Source organism: Psammomys obesus, unplaced genomic scaffold, assembly GCF_907164565.1.
Source record: "Psammomys obesus unplaced genomic scaffold, mPsaObe1.curated_primary_1811, whole genome shotgun sequence".
NCBI lineage: Eukaryota > Metazoa > Chordata > Mammalia > Rodentia > Muridae > Psammomys > Psammomys obesus.
Window position 1 is genome coordinate 18,788,282 of NW_026595981.1, and position 20,473 is coordinate 18,808,754.

The 20,473-nt window shown below is 48.0% G+C and overlaps 1 protein-coding gene across 4 annotated transcripts in view; it reads right to left on the reverse strand.

The window, feature by feature from the left end:
* Positions 1-14,347, reverse strand: part of Abcc3 (ATP binding cassette subfamily C member 3) — a 48,150-nt gene extending 33,803 nt beyond the window's left edge. For 2 of the 4 annotated variants that reach the window (XM_055619819.1, XM_055619818.1), the window contains exon 1: positions 14,233-14,340. In XM_055619819.1, coding sequence (XP_055475794.1) covers positions 14,233-14,277 — 45 coding nt within the window. In that variant the 5' untranslated portion in view covers positions 14,278-14,340. Of the gene's footprint in view, positions 1-14,232 lie in introns of all 4 variants that reach the window. The other 2 variants (XM_055619822.1, XM_055619823.1) reach the window with 2 other exon arrangements.
* Between the last annotated feature and the right edge of the window lie 6,126 nt (positions 14,348-20,473).

The window sequence follows — 20,473 nt, forward strand, 5'->3', positions numbered from 1 at the left end:
TGAAGGCATGGCTCCTTAGGAACACTGCCTGAGGAGTGACATTTTAGGTTGTCCTCTTGCTTGCATGTATAAACACATGTGTGTGGACCTGCACACGCATGTAAAAGAAGAAAAAGAGGAGGATGAGGAGAGAGGTGTAGCCGGTCTTTGCTACTTTGTGGGTTCTTGTTTTTCCCACCCTTTATTCCCCCCCCCCACACTAGTTTCATCCCTATGACTAGCCAGGAGAGAAAGAACAAGAGGAGAGGAGAAGAGAACACAGAGAGAGAGAGATCCTTGCATCTAATTCCTTTAATTTGTTTCTTCTTCGAACATGACTACTAACAAATCACAAGGAGCCTCCCTAAATGAACGACCACCACCACCTATTGGGACTAGCATTTATATCCCCCGTGAAAAGTTCCCAGAATTCCAAATGTCACACAATTGCAGAAAACAATCTGCCTTTTCAGACCGGGTTTGTCTGTGTAACAACAGCCTCGGCGGCTATCCTGCGCTCACTTTGTAGACCAGGCTGACTTTGAACTCACAGAGATCCGCCTGCCTCCAGCTCCAGAGTGCTGGGATCAAAGGCGTGTGCCACCACGTCCAGCTCATACCTGTAATTTCTACTGTTATGAATCATGATGTAAATATCTGATACATGACCCCTGTGTCAGATCACTTAAGGGTTCGCGGCCCACAGATTGAGACACCGCCGTCCTACCTTTGTGGCCTCTTTTGCTTGCCTTTCACACAGCGCCCCCATCTGTCCTCAGCCACCTCATGTTGAACACCATTTACACCAAACCTGTTCACTTCCTGAAAGGAACAGCAAACCCCACTGGTGCTGCCTGTCTCTGTCAAAACCACCGCCATGCTTCCACCTCAGGCAGGCTCTCAGACTGAACCCTTGCTGGGAAGAGCTCTGGATAGGTAGGTGTCTGAGTCTGGCTTTCACCTCTTTTAAGGCCTGTGATCTCAGGCCTCAGCCTCTCAGGGCCTGAGCTTCTTCAGGGTTAAATCGAGGATAATGATACCTCCTACTTGGCCACTCTCACCTGGTCCCTCCCACTTGTCCTCTGGCATCTCCTGGAAGCCTGCCAAGAGGCTCTGCTCTCTTTTTCTCTTTGGTACCTCAGGATATGGGTGCTGGCCCTCCCTCTCCTTCACAGCCATGCCTCATAGTCTCTTTGCTTGCTCCTTCTCTTGGTGTGAGAGCGCCCAGGCTCAGCTTTTCTCTATCTGTGCTCACCCTCCACCAGGGCTGTTCGTGCTCATCCCTCTAGCTTATTGCTGTTCTATCACCAATGCTATATCCAGCGCCTAACCAGAAACCGCCATTCTGCATACCCTGTAGACTGTGAGTGTCCCACCCTCCGACCTGACTGCTGGCACTGTTTCTCCTGCCGCAAGGCAGCCACTGGCCTTTTTCGCTGTTCATAAGCACGTGCGAGGCACATTCCTGCCTTGAGCTCCTTGCACATACCACCCTCTTTCCAGACTGCTCTTCCTTCACGCGCTTAAGTCTTTCCTTTTCAACGAGGCCCGCCGTGGCCTCCTTCATAATCCTGCCACCGGACTACAAACACTCCCAGTCCCTCCACCTTCTCTGCTGCACCTACCCCCTAACATGGTGTACCATTCATTCATTTATTACAACACCATTCAGTCCTTCTTGTTAACATATAATAGCCTTGAGGCAAATCATTTTTATCTAACTTATTATACCAAACACACAGTAAGTGCCCAGAAAAAGTAGTTTAAACAACTTAGATGAGGATCTCGGACGGATAACTCAGGGGTTAAGAGCACTTGCCGTTCTTGGAGAGGACCGGGGGTTCAGTTCCCAGCACCCATATGGGTGCAACCTTCTGCGACTCTGCTGCCCTTTCTTCTGACCTCTGAGGGTAAGCGGCACACACACACACACGGTACACATACATATATGCAGTCAGAACACTCTTACACATAAAAATAAAATAAAATAAATACATCTTTAACATTTTTTAAGGTAAATTATATTAAGTTTTTTTTTTTTTTTTTAAGAATTGAAGCCAGACACAGTAATGCACAACTGCAGTTCTAGCACTCAGAAGGCTAAGGCAGGAGGATTGCCAAGAGTTCAGGGCTAGCGTGGGTTATCTAGGAAGGTCAAGATCTGCCTAGACTATATAAAAAGACACTGTATCAGAAAGAGCAAGGAAGATATATATAAAATATATTTACATAGGTATTCGGATATTGAAGAAATGAGAGTGTTAACAAGGATGATAATATGATACAGTCCTCCTAAACCTTCAGTGGCTCCCTACTGCCTAAAAGACAAAGACAACCCCTCAGCTGGCCTTGAATGATCTACAGAACTTCCTAGGGACCTGGGTTCTCCGCCTGCGTGTCTAGGAAAGACCACTACACCTGCTTCCCTTTCCTTAGCGTGTCTTTTCCCTAATCCTCTCTGGGTCACTCTGCCCTCCAACACCCTGGTCGATGCTGTTCTTTCTTAAAATACAGTGTTCTCCCCTTTCACATGCAAGCAAAGCTGCAGTGCCCCCCCTTCCCGATTTATACAGCCCAGTGCACCCTGGCCGGCAGCTCCTGCCACATTCCCCTCCCCCTCCTACTCCCTTCACCCTCTTACAGCCATTTCTCCCCACCCTGAGCCCGCTCTGAGATTCCCACTTGGGAGCCTTGCTCTGTGCCTGTTGTCTCTGCTTTCACCTCTTCAAATCCCAGCATCCCCACTGAGTAGTACCGGGAAGGCTCAGGAGCTGCCTCTTCCCCGCTGAGCATCCTTTCTCATCCAGAATCAGCCCTTGTTGGGAGTTCCACTTCTTGTCTTGGAGGATGCTTTGGAGACAGTCCAGTGCTGCAGACACAGCAGCCTGGCAGCCTGCAGCCAGGACACACACCCGGAGGCATCTCCCTCAAGCCATGTGTATGTGTTCGTTTGTCGGGAGACTGGGGCTGTGGCACATACATTTGAAATCCCTACGTAGGAGGTAGCCTCTGCTCAACTGTCCTTTATAGTTCCCTTCCTCCCTCGCTCCCGTCTTTCTTGCCTTTCTTCCTTATTAGGAAACCAAACCCAGGGGCTTGTACATGTTAGGCAAATGCTCTATCGCCGAGCTATATAGTTCAAGATACAGGGGTTTTGAGCCAAGGTTTCACTATGTAGTCCAGGCTGGCCTCCAACTCATGATCCTCCTGGTCTCGGCCTCCCATGAGCAGGGGTCACACCCATGTACCACCAAGTCTGGCCCATTTTAAGTCTTCACTCGGACCGTATAAGCCAAATGCTCACACACTCCGGCTGAGCTCCTGCCTTTTCAACCACAGAGCTGGGTCTAACTCTAGGACTGATCAGGGAGAGCAAGGGGGAGGGGAGGCAGATGTGGTCTAGCCCCAGCTCGCTTTTCTCTTCCCTTCCTTTCCTCCTGCCACTTTCTTTCTCTATTTTCTTTTTGAAGCAGGGTTTCTTATAACCCAGGCTGGTCTTAAATTCCTGATAATTCTGTCTCCACCTCCTAAGTGCTGGGATTTTGACTGTACCACTATTCCTGCCAACCCCCATCTCAAAAGCATTTTTAAAAATTCAAGCGTGACATTGTTATAGAAAAGTACATATATCTCTGAAATAAAAACCTCCATATTCTTCCCCCACACAGGTGTACTTAGCTGTGTAAACATCATCCATATCAAGAAACATAATACTGGTGTCAGGAAGAGGCCCCTGGGCCCTCCTCACCACTGTCCACCACAGAGAACCCATCCTGATCTCCCATGCAATGGATGATTCTACCCCGCTTGGGTCTTCCCATAAATGAAACTGTGCAGCACCTGGCTGGCTTTTCCAGACAACACAGTGTTGGGCTATATTACTCTGGAAGGTCCGCCTTCAGTCCTGCGTGTTCCACGGTGTGAACCTTCGATTGAGACCACACCCCACCCATCTCCAGGCTGCCCCTCACCGAGACACATAGTATCTGGGCCACACATCCTATACTAAGCCTCTAGGCGTCCCAGCTGTGACTTTTGTCTTTGTTTCTGGTCCTGGGGACTGAGCCAAGCATGCTGAGCAAAGTGCCCTGACACCAATCCAGCTTATGGGTTTTTAAAAGATACCTACTAGGGACTGGGGAGATGGCTCAATTGATAAAGCACTTGCCGCATAGGTGTGCGGACCAGAGTTCAAATCCCAGAATCCACATGAAAGCGAGGAACGGAAGCCACATCTATAATCATGGTGTTCCCATGGCCGGATGGGACGGGGAGACAGAATCCTTCTAATCCCTCGAGCCAGCTAGCCTGGCATACGCTGCTGCAAACAAGAGACCCTGTCTCAAACAAGGTGGGCTGATAAAGATGAGGACCAACACACACACATGCACACAAACACACACTACATACATGATATCTCCTTAGCTATGAGCAAGAAAATGCTCTTCTTGTTATAGCTCTATGTAAATATGAAATGGTTACCTTCTTTCAGTTCAGTATAGATGAAGCCTTCAAAACCACATATTGAGGATTGGGGAGATGACTTAGCAAGTAAAAGCACATACCGCCAAGCCTGACAACTTAAGTTCTATTCCCCAAAACACACATGGTGGAAAAAAGAGAACCAGCTTCTCGAACTTGTCCTCTGACCTCCACACAGGTACCATGGCATGCCCCTCACCCTCACCAGAAAAACCCTGTATATTGAATGAGCCCTCCCCATCTTGGTGGCACAAGAGACAAAGCTCAGGATCTCACACAAGCAAGGCAAGCACTCTGCCACTGGGCTTTACCTTCATGTTTGATTGATTGATTTATTTTTTATCTTGAGCCTTGCCAAGTTTCTCAGGTTGGCCTTGAACTTTGGACCACCCTGCCCATGCTGTCGGAGCACCTGAATTACGGGCACATGTCACCACAAGCCACCATGGTGCTCTGACTTTGATAAGCCATGCGTAGCTTCAGCAACCAGCTACATGAGGGTAACAAGTGCCCTGAAGCTTTTCCAGTATTTTATTACTGCCCTGGCAGAGCTCCTATCCTGTGGTTAACTCAAAACAACTTCCTGAGATATAAATCAGGGGTGTCGTTGGGTTCAGTTTACAGAGGGGAGAGCGAGCACCCCAGCTTTGTAAACAGCCTCCGGGACAGTTGACACTGTAGAGTCAGGGCAAATATCCTGATTTTGGGGATGCCATGTGACAGTTTCTTCCAGCCCTTTCTTCCTGAACTCATGTACCAGAAGACATCTTTTCCCCAAGCCTTGCTGACCTTTGCGGGTACCCCATGCCCTTCTCTTGTTCTCTTCCTATCCTGCACCCCCCCCCCCATCCAACTTCCAGCACAGGGCCAGGTGCCCTGGAGCAGACTGGAAGCTGTTAAATAAGTGATAAGGGAATGTGGGTTAAGCGCATGGGTCCATAATACGCTTGGATAAGCCACTGGCTTGGCTTTTTAAGGCCAGCAGAGGACCCAACCCTGGTGCTGTCAATGTAGTATAGCTCGACCAGTTTGTTTGTCTGAGGCTAGTCCTTGGGTAAGGCAGGCTAGCCTTGAACCCACTATGTAGCTTAGGCTGGCTTTGGACTCACTTTGTAGCTGCCTTCACCTCCTAAGTGTCCTCATTACAGGTATATAGCGCTATGCTCAGTTCTTTCAGTCATGTAACGGTGTCTGGTTCCTGCAATCCTCTGAGCTCTGGATGCAAGAAATGACAGACCACAGCCACCCACAGGAGTGATGGATGGCAAGATGCCTAGCTGTCACCTGGTCACACTTCGGGAGTGGGTGACAAGACAACAAGCTGTTGGGAATGTGTTTCATGACATAAACACTGACCTACAGCCATGACCATGTAACCTCGGGCGTGAGGATTGGATGGTTGCTCTGAGCTCATGAAGGTCCTATCTGGGTTCCTCTCCATGTGTTTGTGGGGGTATTCTGATTGGACACCGTCTCCTTGGAGACAGCAGGTACCTGTGCATTCCTGTGTCCCAGATTATTCTGCTAGAGCTATTGCTAGGACATCTATGGGACCAAACACCACAGGTCTGGAACTTAGGGACTTCTTTTTCTGCCCTCTGCCTACTTTGGTGACTGGCAATGCCTTCTTCCCTCCCTCCCAAACTCTCCTCCCTCCCTCCTTCTTCCTTCAGGACAGAATCTTCCTGTGCCGCCCAGCTTTCTCTCTTTGTCTCACTTCCTGACTCTTATCCATCAGCAAACCCTGCCCACCCTGTCCACTCTGTCCAAAAGATCACATGGGAACTCAGGTGTAGTGATACCTGCCTACTATCCTAGCTCCATTACAAACTTATCCTAGGCTATGTAACAAGAGCCCGCCTTAAACAAAAACAGCTCCCCTCACATCCACACAAAGATTAAGCAGAACTCTGTGGAGATGCTATATTTGATCATCCTTATCCCTAGACAGGAAACCTTACCTACTTTACCCTGATTTCTCTAGACTCTGGCTTCTTCTCCATCCTCTACTCTCCTGCCTGGATTATTTCCAGAACCTTCCCTCTGGTTTCCCACTTCTAGCTTAGCCAAGTGTCCCTACAATCTCTTTCCTAGTACAGCAAGGAAAAACCTATTGTAAACCTAAGCCAGACAACATGCCCATGCCCGTTGCCCTGCTTTGCTTTTTACCAGTGTTAAGGAAAAAGCAGGAAACGCCGCACAGCCCTCAGAACCATTGCTAGCTTCCTAACCTGCCCGACCTTCTTGTCTCCGGCTTCCTTAGGACCCTGGCCTGGGAGCTGGCCATCTTTGGCTGCTCCGTCTTCGCTTGCCTCTGAGCCTTCACTGTGTGCAGACTTTGCTCAGATTATACTGTCTCAAGAAAGTTCATCTTAAAATATAGCATTTTAACCAATAGATGCTTGCCAGGCAGGAATCGTTCCTTCCCTTGGGCATGCTGGGAGGGACCAGAATCTTCAAATCACCCAACTAACCTGAGCATGGGGCTCTCGTATTTAAAAAAAAAAAAAAAGAAAGAAAGAAAGTTCATCTTGACTTCCTACTTAGCACTGTGACCCACCACAGCCCCCTTCTTAATCCTGCAACCAAACCTCACCCACTCTATTTTCTCCATAGCCCTTATAATCTACAGATGAATCATTTTTCAGTTATGGCTTTTCTACCTTTTCCTACTAGAGTATACGCTCCATGAGGACAGCTTTAGTTGACCATGATGGACCTCACTGCCTGGAGTTTGCAGCCTGCCCAACTCAACCAAATGACTTTGGTCCTTCTCTCAAAGAGAAGCACCCAGGCAGGACCTCCAGTTCTCAGGGCGAACATCCAGTTTGCCTTCCCACCTGCCTGCCCATCACTTCTGGGAGCCTGGCACATACTCTGTAGACCCTGGCTGAACAAAATGCATGAATGAATAAACTAATGTGTTCTCCGAAGACCTGGCTTCAGTAGCTACAACACCATGCCGCTTCTCTGGCACTATGGTACCGTCCTGACAACCAAAGGGGCCTCGAGCCTAAGATACTAAAGTGTAAATGGCAGCAAGGACAGGCTCAGTTGTGGTCATTTCCTGGACTCCCTCAGGCAGGACAGAGAGTGGCTCCTCGGTAAGTCTCCTCTTCCACTCCTTGTCTGAAGAACACCAGCTGGGAGGCAGCCCCACAGCCCCGCCTGCTGTCATCCACTTGGTTTCCACAGCAACAGCAGCTTCCTTAATACTGCGATTAAACAGCTGGATGGAGCTGATAAGGCAGAAGGTCCGGCACCCAGAATGGACCACAGGGAAGATGCCCCTTAATGGGTAATGAGGCTGATATCCCTGTCAACACAAACCCAGTGGCAGAGGGAGGGGGATGAGGACTCCAGAGTTCTCTGCCCCAGTTCTGCCAGCAATCTCCCAGGCCTCAGGCTGCTGACAGGCTCTGTCCAAAGAAGATTCATTACTTCCTCAATCCTGTATGGTGGGGCAGGGGGCCATCTGTGCTAGACAGCTCCTGAGGTCACCGGGAAGGGACTGATTGGCAAGATCATTCATCTCAGCAAAAACTGGAGGAAACGGAGGGAGGGTGCATTCTGGTTCCCTCCCACCCTCAATGACTTACTTAGACAAAAACAGGAAGCTTGGGAGACCAAAGAAGGTTATGCTGGGCCAGCCTGTAGCTTGAAGAACTAACACAGCTCTCTTGTAAAAGGTTTGGTTACTGAAGGACTTTGGTTCCTGAGTGACACTGTGTCACTCAGGAACCATGGGAACCATGGTTAACATGTAATTTGGGCACAGGCAACACAACCCAAGTCCCAGACACCACCCTGTTCAATTCTGCCTCCTTAGTGCATTGGCATCCACTGGCATCAACCTACTCAAGTCTCTAGCCATCCCTGACCCATGCTGCCTGCCCTCCCTCCTGCAGCTCATCCAGGAAGCTGAGGGGTGGGGGCTGCCAATCCCTGGCAATGGACCAGCTGATCCCTGGGAGCACCTGGACTAGAAACTGGAATGTATGGTTTGGAAAAGAAATCCAATCCACGCTTGAGACCCCAGTCCCAGCCATACCCTGCTCAACAGCACAGCCCCTGGACCAACTACAGAAATAATAGTTCCAGGTGGACAAGAGGTCAGCACAGCAGGTGTACTGACCCGGAGGCAACCTGTTCTGGGAGGGGGCATAGTCACAGCCTTTCAGTCCTTGCCTCCCGTGTAAGCCATTTGCACTCCAAAGCTTTTTTTGTTTTGCACTCCAAAGCTTTTTTTTTTTGTTGCTATTGTTTTAAGATTTACACACACACACACACACACACACACACACACATTTTGTTTGTTTGGTTTTCGAGGTTGGGTTTCTCTGGCTATCCTGGAACTCAGAGATGTTCCTCAAGACCAGGCTGGCCTTGAACTCAGAGGTTCACCTATCTCTGCCTTCCAAGTGCTGGGATTAAAGGCATGTGCCACCGTGGCCCGGCCTTATTTTTATTTGTAATTATTATGTGTAGCTGTGTCTCTTATACATCTGTGCTTGTAAGTGCAGATGCCCGAGGAAGGCATCTGCCCAGAAGTTGGATCACCTGGAGCTGGAGTTACAGGTGGCCATGAACCACCTGATGTGGATTCTGGGAATTGATTCCCGTCCTTCGGAAGAGCAAGACACATTTTTAACTACTGGGCTATCTCTCTAGCTATCTCTCTAGATATCTCTCTATCTGTTCTTTATTTTGTGAGATGGGGGTCTTTTGCAGACCAGGTTGACCTCAAAGTAGATACGTAGTTGGGAAAGATCTTGAATTCCTGATCCTCCTGCCTCCACATGCCAAGGGCTGGGATTACAGGGGTGGTGACTGGGATCAAACATAAGCTATGTGCATGCTTGGCTAGCACTCCTCCAACTAAGCTGCATGTACAGCCCTTTGTTTGTTTGTTTGTTTGTTTGTTTGTTTTTGGATTATTATGTTATAATTATGAAGTATTATTATAAGACATAATAATTTCTTTAATTTTAGACATCTTTAATTTCTTTTTTTTTCCTTTTTTTCTTTATTAATTACACTTTATTCACTGTTTGTTTGTTTTGAAACAAGATCTTACTCTCTCTAGCCAAGGGTAGGCTCAAACTCATGGCAATCTTTCTGCTTCAGCTTCCTGAGCACTGGGATTACAGACACAGCCCCAAGACTATGGGGGTGGGGGTGTAGGGTGGGGAGAGAAGCCAGTAGGTTTTGCAAAGCTTCCTCTCCGGACTGCATCTCTGATTGACTTCCTTTCCTAAGCTTCTCCCTTTAGCTCAGGCCCAAAGAACAGGAGGTCTAGGACCACAAGGGACCAAATCTTCCAGCCAGAAGCCAAGAACTCAGAGACCAAAGCTAATAAACCTGAGTTTAACTATCTCCAGCTTTAATGAAAATGGTTTTCCAGGCCCCTGGCCTGGCAGGGAAGATTAGGTCCCCCAAAGGAGATGGTACCCAGCAAGCTTAGAAGTGGGCACCTTCCACCCATCTGTCTATTCAGTGACCATTCTAATTCCAGCTTGCTTGCATATCACTGTTTTTGTTTTAGAGCCCAAATATACTCGTGCCTCTTGATGGTTGCCTACAATAATTCAATAATTCAAGGGGGAGCTTTGGAGTCCCTAATACCTAGAGCCCTAGGGCTTAGAGCACCTTAATTATGGCCCTGGACCACAAACCTGAGGCTCATCCTCCCAGGCATCACCACATGACATGAAGGCGGACCCCGAACACCCTAAACTCAGCTAGACCCAAAGAGGGTGAGTGACTTTCCCACAGTTACATACTTAGTAGGTGACAGAATGGAGCCCTGGAGCCATGGAAATGGGTCTTCAAGGAAGCAGAGCTTAGCTCCTCCTTAGGGGATGACTCAGGTATCTGAGAAAGAAGTGAGAATTTTTATCTATTCCACACAGGCCTGACCCTCGGGGGACCCATAGGACCAAGAGCTGCCACTAAGTAGACTTCCACCTGGGACAATGAGAAAGCCAGGAAAAGAAGGATCCAGGAAGCAGGGAGGAGAGACTGGGGAATCTCCATTGGCTAAAAGGTCCGTCTTCCCAGTTGCTCACAGAATATGAAGTTGGGGTCGCCTGTTTTCCTTGCTCGAGTTCTCTTCCCACAAAGAGGTTGCAGATCAGGTACTTACATGCTTCCAATGACAGGAAACCCACTACTTTTCAGGAAGTCTTGATAATTTTATATACATGCAAAGTTAGCCTCCAGATTTCTATGCTTGCTGAAGGCCTTAGATTGAGGTACATTGTGCAAACAGACTAAAAGTTTCTGAGAGCAATGAGTCCAGGTCTCTCTATGCATTCCTTCACCCCAATGAATGTTGTCTAACCTGTCTCAAAACAAACTGTGCCCCTCTAAGCCTGGGACAGCAAGTCAGAGCAGAGATAAGCCCCAACCTCCTCTGCCGTTGGCCTCTAGCATCTGAACTCACTCTTTAGATCTTTTTTATTTGTTTGCTTGTTTGGTTTCTGTTTTTCAAGACAGGGTTTCTCTGTGTAACCCTGGCTGTCCTGGAATTTGTTATATAGACCAGGCTGGCCTCAAATTCACAGAGACCCATCTGCCTCCCAAGTGCTGGGATTAAAGAGGTGTGCCACCACTGCCCAGCTGGGGTTTGTTTTTGAGATGGATCTTCTGTAACCCAGACTGACCTCAAATTTTCTGCCTAGCTAGCGGTTGTCCTGTAACTCCTGATCCTCCCACCTCTACCTCCAGAGTGCTGCAATTATGAGCACGTGCCACCATGTCCTGTTTGTTCTTGGTTTTTGAGACAGAGTTTGCCTCTGGGCCTTCTTCTTCTGGAACTTATTTCCACAGAAATTGAAGGTATACTCTAAGATGTTGATAACATGACCTATGAGGACTGGGGGAATGAAGGAGACATATCGTGCCACCTAGCACATGGTGTGTGTGAATATATGAGGTGTGGGTGTGTCCACAGGGTCACAGGTCCCCTAAGGGAGTGGAGCTGAATCTGTAGCACAAATTAACTTCCTGCTCCCCAGATAAACAGCTAGAACCACAGCCTTTGTCCCAACAGTCTGCCAGCCCTTTTCTCACAGGACCATGGCTTTGACACCCATCCTGGCCTCATTCTCTGTCTTTCCTCCAGTTGATAGGATTATAGGGACCTGTCAACGGAATTTCTTGCTTCTCAGCTTTGTTTCACATTCTCTGTTTCATTTGATCTCCATAAAAATCTTGTAAGGTAAGGAGCAGGTAGCCCATTTCCTCATTTTGCAGGTGGAGAAAGAAAGGCCATGAGAAGCTAGGGGAAGTCTGGGTAAACAGGTGGCCCAGAAAGACCTGATCACCCCACCCTTTGTTCCCCTTTCCTCTATGTTCAGGTTTCCCCCAGTCACTTTTTGACACAGCTCCTAAGGATCAAGGGTATATCTGGATTACATATGATGCAAAGTAGCATACGGGGGCGGGGGGGGTAAGTAGCCCTGAAAGTCAAGCCTTTTTGGGTAACTGAGCTATAGCTTAGGTTCCAGCCTTCTAGCCTGAGACCCTTCTACCCTGTAGCTCTGCAAGCCCCCAGGGATAAACTACAAGCTTCCTGCTTTCTCAGATCCCAACATGAAGCCACTGAAGTGAATCCAGGAAGGGCCTTCAGAAGCCAAGATCACGTGGAAGATGGAGGACGTTTCCAGTCTGAGGTGGGCCGAGGAGTCGTCACTTCCCTGTCATTGAAGACATCTAAGCAGAGACACGCCCCTCAAGGGGTCACAGTGGAGATGAGTTCCTGCCCGTGAGACCTCGCGCACAGTGTTAAGTTCCAGGGCTATGGTGCCTGAGGCTCAAAAGTGCAGCCAGGCAGTGGGAAGGTTGGCAGCACATCACAGGCACGCTGGTCTCTTAGCCAATCGCTACATAACAATTCTGTCATCTTGCCACGGCCATGCTAACCAGGTGTCCTTTTTCTCCCCAGGACTCTACCTTGAAAGGCTGGGTTAGCCAAGCCCCTGCCATAGCATATCTCTGAGCTGGGGACGTAAGGGAATCCTTAGGTTTCTAGCTCCAGGCTCTGGGGAGCATTGCCTTGGGCAGTTCTGATGACTCATGGCTTCACTGCCACCTAGAAACAAGGAAGGCCGTGCCTGAAGCTTGCCACATCTGCCGACTCTCAAACTTTTTGCCTAGTCACTGTGATTGTGACTATGCCCTAGGCACATCTGCCAAGTCCAAATGACCAGAGAAGGCAGGGTCACTGATAAGACAAGGATCACCTCTGGACCTTAGACAAGAGTGACTGTTCCAGTCTGGATAATGGGGAGGGGGTAGTGTGTGTGGCTCCTCCTGGTTTGAGCTAGAACCAGTTAGTGACCCAAAGAAAAAGACACTTTCTAAAAAAAAAATTTTTTTTTTTGTTTGGTGATAAGGTCCCATGTACCTTGGACTAGCCGGGAACATGTCAGGTGGGCAAGGATAACCTTGAATTTCTGGTTCTCCTGCTCTAGCTTCCCAAATCCTGGATGACAAACTGTGCTGCCATATCCGCATCGTGACATTCTACCCTCCCAAATCCATGTAAAACCCTGTTCCCAGCGTGCTCCAAGACCCCTTACGTGACAGCCCCAGAGTATGGCTGTGCATGCATATCTGTGCACACACAGGCACACAGCACACATCTGTGCACAAGCCCTCACCTTCACCCCTGCGCGAACATATCCGCATGCACCAGATGCTCATAATGGGGGGAAAAAAATGTACCGACTAGGATTCAAAGTCTAGAAACCAGGCTAGGGCGGGCAGCCCCTGAGTAAACCAGAAATGAGCCCCTTATTTGGTCTGCCTATGACACTGAGATTTTATCCTCAGTTGCCTTGCCTCGAAGGGGGGCGCCAAGGATGCACACACTCCACACATCCAAGCTGACTGATAAAGAATTTGATGAGAGCCACAGAAGGTGTGTGCGGTGCTGGAGATTGAGCCCAGAGCCTCCGACACTCGACACTCAGGGCACACCCCTGAGCTATGAGCCCAGTACAAAAGGCCTGCTTTTATTTACTTTATCACTATTTTTAATCCGGCTCTGGTTTCATGGAATTGGGTGCTCTGGGGGCAAGTCCCTTTCTCTCTGGACCTCCATTTCCTCCCCGTCTATCAGAGCGAAGGGTTGGGCTAGGAGACTTTCGTCTGCCTTTCTCTCTTATGTCCTGGGTATAAACAGAGCCTTGAGCACAGAAGCAGCCCCCCCACCCCCAAAAAGAGGGGGCTTGGAAGGTCTATCTGTACCAAGTACTTTATTGAGCAAGGTGCTGGATGCCGCCGTTAAGATGTAGGGAAGGAAGACTGGGTGAACAACCAAGCCATAGTTAATGGGTCGGGTGCTGGGGGCTTCATTCATCAGGGATGCAGGCAAAATGCAAAATGCTTCTTCTGTACCCTGGGATCAACCAGACAGAGGGCTTACACCAACAGGCCAGGGCCTGTGCTTCCCAGTTCCTGATGCTCTACAGATGCCAGGAGCTTCCTTCCTGCCAACTCCTCCACGCGGCAGAGCAAAGCATGGCAGCACCGTGGCCACACACTTTTTCCGCGCCCACTGTTCCCTCTTTGGTGCCTAGACCCTCTCAGGTCTGGCTACGCACATCCTGCCTTCCAGGGCATCAGCGGGGTCACCCTCACTCCCGAGCTTCCCCCGGAAGGCAGCGGTGGGGCGGGAGACCAGACTTGGTTGACACCTACTCCTTCCGCAGCACAGATTCCCCCCTCCCCCCCAATCCCCAATCCCCGAGAGGCGCGCCTTACCCAGAACTTGGAGCCCAGCTTCCCGGAGCCACACAGGCGATCCATGTGGCTCAGGTGCACGGTAGGACTGGGATCTCAGTTCAGCCCTGCCCAAGCAGAACTGCCCGGGAGCCGCCTCCTACTCCTAGCTCCACCGGCACTCCTCCCCGCCCCGCCCTCAGGCCTTCTGGGTCAAGTACTCCCGCTCCCAGCGGTTGCGCCACAGCCTCCCGTAAAACTGCTGGTACCTAAAATTACAACGCTAGAAGGGGCTGTAGAGTGAGGAGGGGTAGTTGGCAGTGCTAGTCCTTTCCAGTGGTCCCTGAGCTTCTAGACCTCGAAGGTGATGGACCTGGGACCGAGACCGTTTTCCGGGGCGGGGCCGGGGAGGTGGGATTATCTGTTTACCCTTCAAGGTACCCAGCGTGGTAGCGCATAACTGTCATCTCAGCATTTGAGAAACGTGGGTAAAAGATCACAAGTTCAAGGCTAGCCTCAGCTACGCAGTGAGAGACATGAGAAGTCTCTTCCCCTACATCACAATCACTGCCTGCCCAGAGGACTGTGAACATCGAGTGTAGGTACTGAATCTCAGCACCCGGGCAGTGCTTGGCTGAGTCCTCAGGGAGTGTTTGCCGACTGACTAAACAGTTACTCTCACAAAAGGGGAGAGACTAATTCATGGTCTCTCCTTCAGTTCTAGTGATTGGAAAAGGTAGGAACAGCATTTCCAGCAGGAGGCAAATGAGCAAGACCACAGCTGGATTTGAAATTCAATGGAATTGGTCAGGCTGTTGTCTCTTGCTCTGACCCTGTCAGTCACGCCTGGGGGGTGGGGGGAGCAGGGAGGTTCCCGGATGTGGAGCCTGGGCTCTGATTGATGGGGGAGAGGTGAGCATCCAGGTACTGGTTGGGTTCTTGAGGGAGTTTATATACAGCCGTAAGTCTGCTGAGCTTGTGTCTGTGATAGTGAAATTGTTTCTAGGAAGCTCTGGCTCCTTGATGAGAGAAGGAATGAGAGGAAGTCACTTGTTGAAAAAGAGACATGACGAGTCCGTTGTCAGCATTATGATTTCCTTATGTAAGGCGACCAGATAGGTCACGCTGTACAGCATTGAGTGTGTAGAATAAAAAACAGGATGAATTTACCTGTGAAAAGAGACTTCAGATAGAGTTAAATGCTGATAACAAGAAGTCTGAGGCATGAGCCAAGGTGGCTTGCTGATGGCTAAAGAAACTCCATTTTATGCTAGGCATCCATCTTGGTAGCCACTAGCTGTTTGCCTCTGACTCCAGTCCCTGGAAGATAAGTTCCCTGTGACCCTGACCCAGAAATGTACAGCTGAAACCATCTACTTGTTAAGATATGACTAACTGCTTTTTTGGCTTTGTAACTTGCTTACACAGACACCTAATGATTATTGTGGGTCATTTTGACCACTTGGCAGAGCGGACCAGTGTTTGCTTGCATGCACAGACATGGAAGGTCTTCTTGCACTTTCTGCCTTTAAAAAGCACTTCTCTGCTGGTACACAAGCCTTTAATCCCAGCACTCAGGAGGCAGAGGCAGATCTCTGAATTCGAGGCCAGCCTGGTCTACAGAGTGAGTTTCAGAGCAGCCAGGGCTACACAGAGAAGCCCTGTCTCAAAAAAACCAAAGTTAATTAATTAATTTTTTTTTAAAGGAAAACCCCCGAACTCTTCCTTCATGACATGCCCGAGATCCCACTTTAAGGCTGTTGTCTTGTTAGCAGCTAATCAATAAATCTTTTAATTATAATTGGATTAAGTCTATTGTTTTGTTCCGAGGGGTCACAAACTCCATAAATAAAAAATAAGTAAAAATGGGATGCCTTGAGCACATAATGAGAATCGGTTTGTAAATTGAAAGGCTGAACGGGGGATTTGTTTGATGGCAGAAAGGCATAGAAAGTTCAGCCCATTGGGTGGGGCCTGTTCAGGGGGTAACACAAAAGTGTCCTGTTCCAGCATCGTCACACCACGGCACGACTCCTTTGCCTGATTTATTTCTCCATCGGAGAAATGACCAATGCCAAAGAAATAGGATGTGTACTCTCGGGAGAACATGCCAAAAGAGAAGTAAGGGGCTGTATACAAACTCCCTCAAGAACCCAACCAATACCTGGATGCTCACCTCTCCCCCATCAAAGAGAAGCTATGGTTTCAAAGTTTCCTTGAGTCTGATTAATTGATCCTAAATAATATTTAGAGAGGGTTGCTGCCTTTGATTACCAGCAGCAATAGGCCAGCTTGTATCCATTCATTCCTGGAATTATAAACTATATTGAGCAATGGTAAGAATTGTTTTCTTAAGGGTTTGCCAGTCAGAAAGTATCCCACCTTATAGGAGGGAGGTGAAAGGAGATCTGTCCCCCCAAGAAAGTCAGTGAAAACTATTTTCCATTCTTCTAAAACCCGAGAGAGAAAGTTGAAATTGTCTTGAGTTACAAAAGGGTAAAGACTACCAGCGTCTTGTCCAGCGAGCTTGGCGGTTCTGCTTTCGCCTGGTTGAATAAGAGTGATTCTTTGCTGAGTAAACATTTTTTTTTTTTCAGTAGAAATGTTTTGCTTAGGTGTGTTGGGAAGAAACAACTGTTTTAAAATGCTGAAAGGGAAGTTAATTGTCCAGTGGCTGACCTAAAAATCTAAGTGTCTGTGAAAAGGTAACCTTCGTTTCAGAGCTGGGATGGACTAATTGTGGTTGCTGCAATGCAAAGAGTTAGAGTGTGAGTTTGAGTCTAAGCCAGCGGCTCCTTTAAGAGAATCCAAAAGGTGAGAAAGAACCGCATAGGGAATTCCCAAGTAAGTCATTGATATTGACTGGTGAGAGCGGTTGAAGAGAATTTAACATTGTTTTTCTTGGAACAGATAATTGTACCAGTAAAGTTTAATAGAAAAAAATGAGTAACAGTATTTCCACAATACCTGTGTGGAGTATTTGTTCTAATAGGGGTATATTGCCTTGTTAACCCGCCATTGGCAGAAGGTGGGACTGTTGGTCCACTGAAAGTGAGACATAGATGCTTGATTATAAAGAGTAGGTACTGAAAAAGAAAATCTTCAAGCATCAGAGTGTAAAGGGACAGTTGAAAAAAAAAAACCACCTTAAAATCAATAATCTTAGTAACATGGAGCTGGGTGGTGGTAGAGCACGCCTTGGAGTCCTTCCTCCTGCCCACGTGGTTGGTTCTTTTTTCTATCCCATGGCAGCTCTGCTTTCTCCTTTCTCCTCCACCTTTCTCCTCCCCATGATCCTCTCTCTCTCTCTCCAAACTGGAGAACCTTAGCTCTGCCCACCTTACCTTTGCCCTGCTCAGGTGTGGGAAGTTTTTATTTAGCCAATCAGGAAGCGAGGTAACACAAACATCATTTTGGGTTGCCTGTTGGATTGTTCACAGAGCAGTAAGAATCCGGGGGGGGGGGGGAGGCAAGATAATCAACAATTCATACAAAGCACCAGGCCATGCCTCTACAAGCGTGTGGTGTTAGATAAGGTATAATGATCAACTGTTCCGATTAAGTGAATTCTTGAATTTCTCCGAGTAGCTGGGGATGAACCATAGTATAAATTTGACCTGTGTAATTTGAATCAATAACATCTGGGCAAACAAAAACAGTATAATCCAATCTGGTTTACCTTAAATTTAGCCAGATCGTTTTGTAGGAATGATTCTCCATAAGCCTGTGGGGGAGTCTCCTTACTTTTCCTATTACACCTAATTTTATATTTTTAACTAAAGATAAATCTAATGTTGAATTATTTTTAATAGTGGTGATTAAATCTCTTATTGTCTTAGGGCTGGGGCTGGAGCCAGATGGAGTGTTTCAAAAGGCCTAAAGCAATGAGACCATCAGTGGCTACAGCTGGCTGTGCCCCTGGCAGCTGGGAGACATACAGGGAGGGAATTCTGGGCTTCCAAACTGAGGGTGTAAGTGGGCTGGCTTATGTCTTCTGCACCAACATTGTGGCACATTTTTACCATATCAGCAATAGTACAGATGGCATGCTGTCTCGGTTAGGGTTACTATTCCTGGGATGAAACAACACCATGCCCAACTTGGGCAAGAAAGGGTTTATTTGGCTTACACTGCCACTGTCACTGTTCCTCACAGAAGGAAGTCAGGATAAGAACTCTAACTGGGTAGGAACCTGGAGGGCGAGAGCTGATCCAGAGGCCATGGAGGGGTGCTGCTTACTGGCTTACTCCTTATGGTTTGCTCAGCCTGCTTCCTTATAGAATCCAAGACCACCAGCCCCGGTGCGGCCCCACCCATAATGGCTGGGCCCTCCCCCATCAATCACTAATTAAGAAACAGGGTTGCTGACAGCCCGATCTTACGGAGACATTTTCTCGGTTGAGCCTCTCCCCTCTCTGATGACTCTATCGTATGTCGAGTTGACGTAAAACTAGCCACCACTGACTACGACTACATGGAGTGAATACGTCCCTTGCAGTCAGAATTCCCATTTCATAAACTAATGGAAGAGATATGGTGTGAACAGTCACTTTTAGCTTGTTGTAGACAATTAAGGCTCATATGAAGTTCTGTAGGGTTTTGTCTGATAGTGGAAAAAGACTCCAAAAGAGGGTTGTGGTCAGGGATCTTATTCCTAGCCTTTCATCGGCTCTACGGATCTTTTTATTAACCAGAGTGTTGGTAAGCTGTAGAGCTATGGTTTCAAAGTTTCCTTGAGTCTGATTAATTGATCCTAAATAATATTTAGAGAGGGTTGCTGCCTTTGATTACTAGCAGCAATAGGCCAGCTTGCATCCATTCATTCCTGGAATTATAAACTATATTGAGCGATGGTAAGAATTGTTTTCTTAGGGGTTTGCCAGTCAGAAAGTATCATTTCATAATACTTGCTAGAATAATATTTACTCCCTGGTAAAATGCCCTTGGCCCCTGTACTCTATAATGCTTTTTTTAAAAAAATCTTTAAGCAGGAAGACAAGAGCCCTTCGTGGCTGGGAATTGTCTTCTCTGAAGACAGGATATGAGGTTAAAGGTTCTCCTCTTTGAGATACCTCTTCAAGGCATTTTTGGAAGGCACTTTGTGGCTGTGGATTACCAATGGACAGAGAAGTAGTCAGAGGGGATGCACGAATTTTAGTAGGTAGCAGTTTTTCCAGTTCTCCTCTCTTTTATTGACAACACTCCAGAGCTCACCTAATTTGGTTCCAAAGAATTAGATGTTTCCATGGAACCTGTCCCAGCCAACAGCATAATTCGTTACCAATCCCACTTCACCCCTCCCAAATTTCTAAACCAAGTGTTCCACAATCAGGATACCAGGGGCAGCACTTCTGAGTAACATTTAAACGCTCACATATTTGTTCTGAAGACATCTTAGCTCTGATGCTTATAAGCAGAGTCCTTAATTGCTGTGCATGAGCTGGAAATTCGGGGCACAGAGTGTCCTGCAGAGTGAAAGCAAAAGCCAGGGTAAATGAGGCTGGCAAAAAGGATCCTGATTTACTCAGCACCTGTCCAGAAAGCCCTGTGCTTGTTGCCCACTGACCATCTCAAGCGGCTGGCTGGCACTGTCGACTTCTGCCTATTCTTTCAGACCTTCCCAGTGCTGGAAAGAATGGTTCCTCTTGCAAGGCTCCAAACATGGCCCTTGGTGTCCATTACCCATGAGTGGGCCTCATGTATTGAGAAGGGTTTTGGTCTCTCTTGTCCCTAATCCAGTTGTAGAAAGAGTCTAATTTGAAAGAGATCTAAGACAGTCTGAAAACTGGATCATGGCTGGATGGCGGTGGCACACGCCTTTAATCCCAGCACTCAGGAGGCAGAGGCAGGCGGATCTCTGAGTTTGAAGCCAGCCTGCTCTACAGAGTGAGGTCCAGGACAGCCATGGCGACACAGAGAAACCCTGTCTCAAAAAAACAAACCAACCAAAACCAACCAAACACAAAACCTGGATGGCAAAGGTCATGCTCTCTATTGAACAGCACAAGTCTGGTAATAAAAGGGGGTAGGAGTCTTTGTCTTCATCTTTTACAGAAGTCTCATAGGGAAAAATTTGTCTTTCTGGCCCTACTAACTCAGAACAGCATGGAAAGCCGTAAGCAGATAGTATGAATCTATACCTGCCTTTTTTTTTTGTGAGGGATGGAGGGAGTTTTGTTGCTTTCCCTGCCCCAGTGCTTCCAGCAAATGGTCTTAGACCTGGTTATCACATCTTCCATACACATACACATACACATACACATACACATACACATACACATAC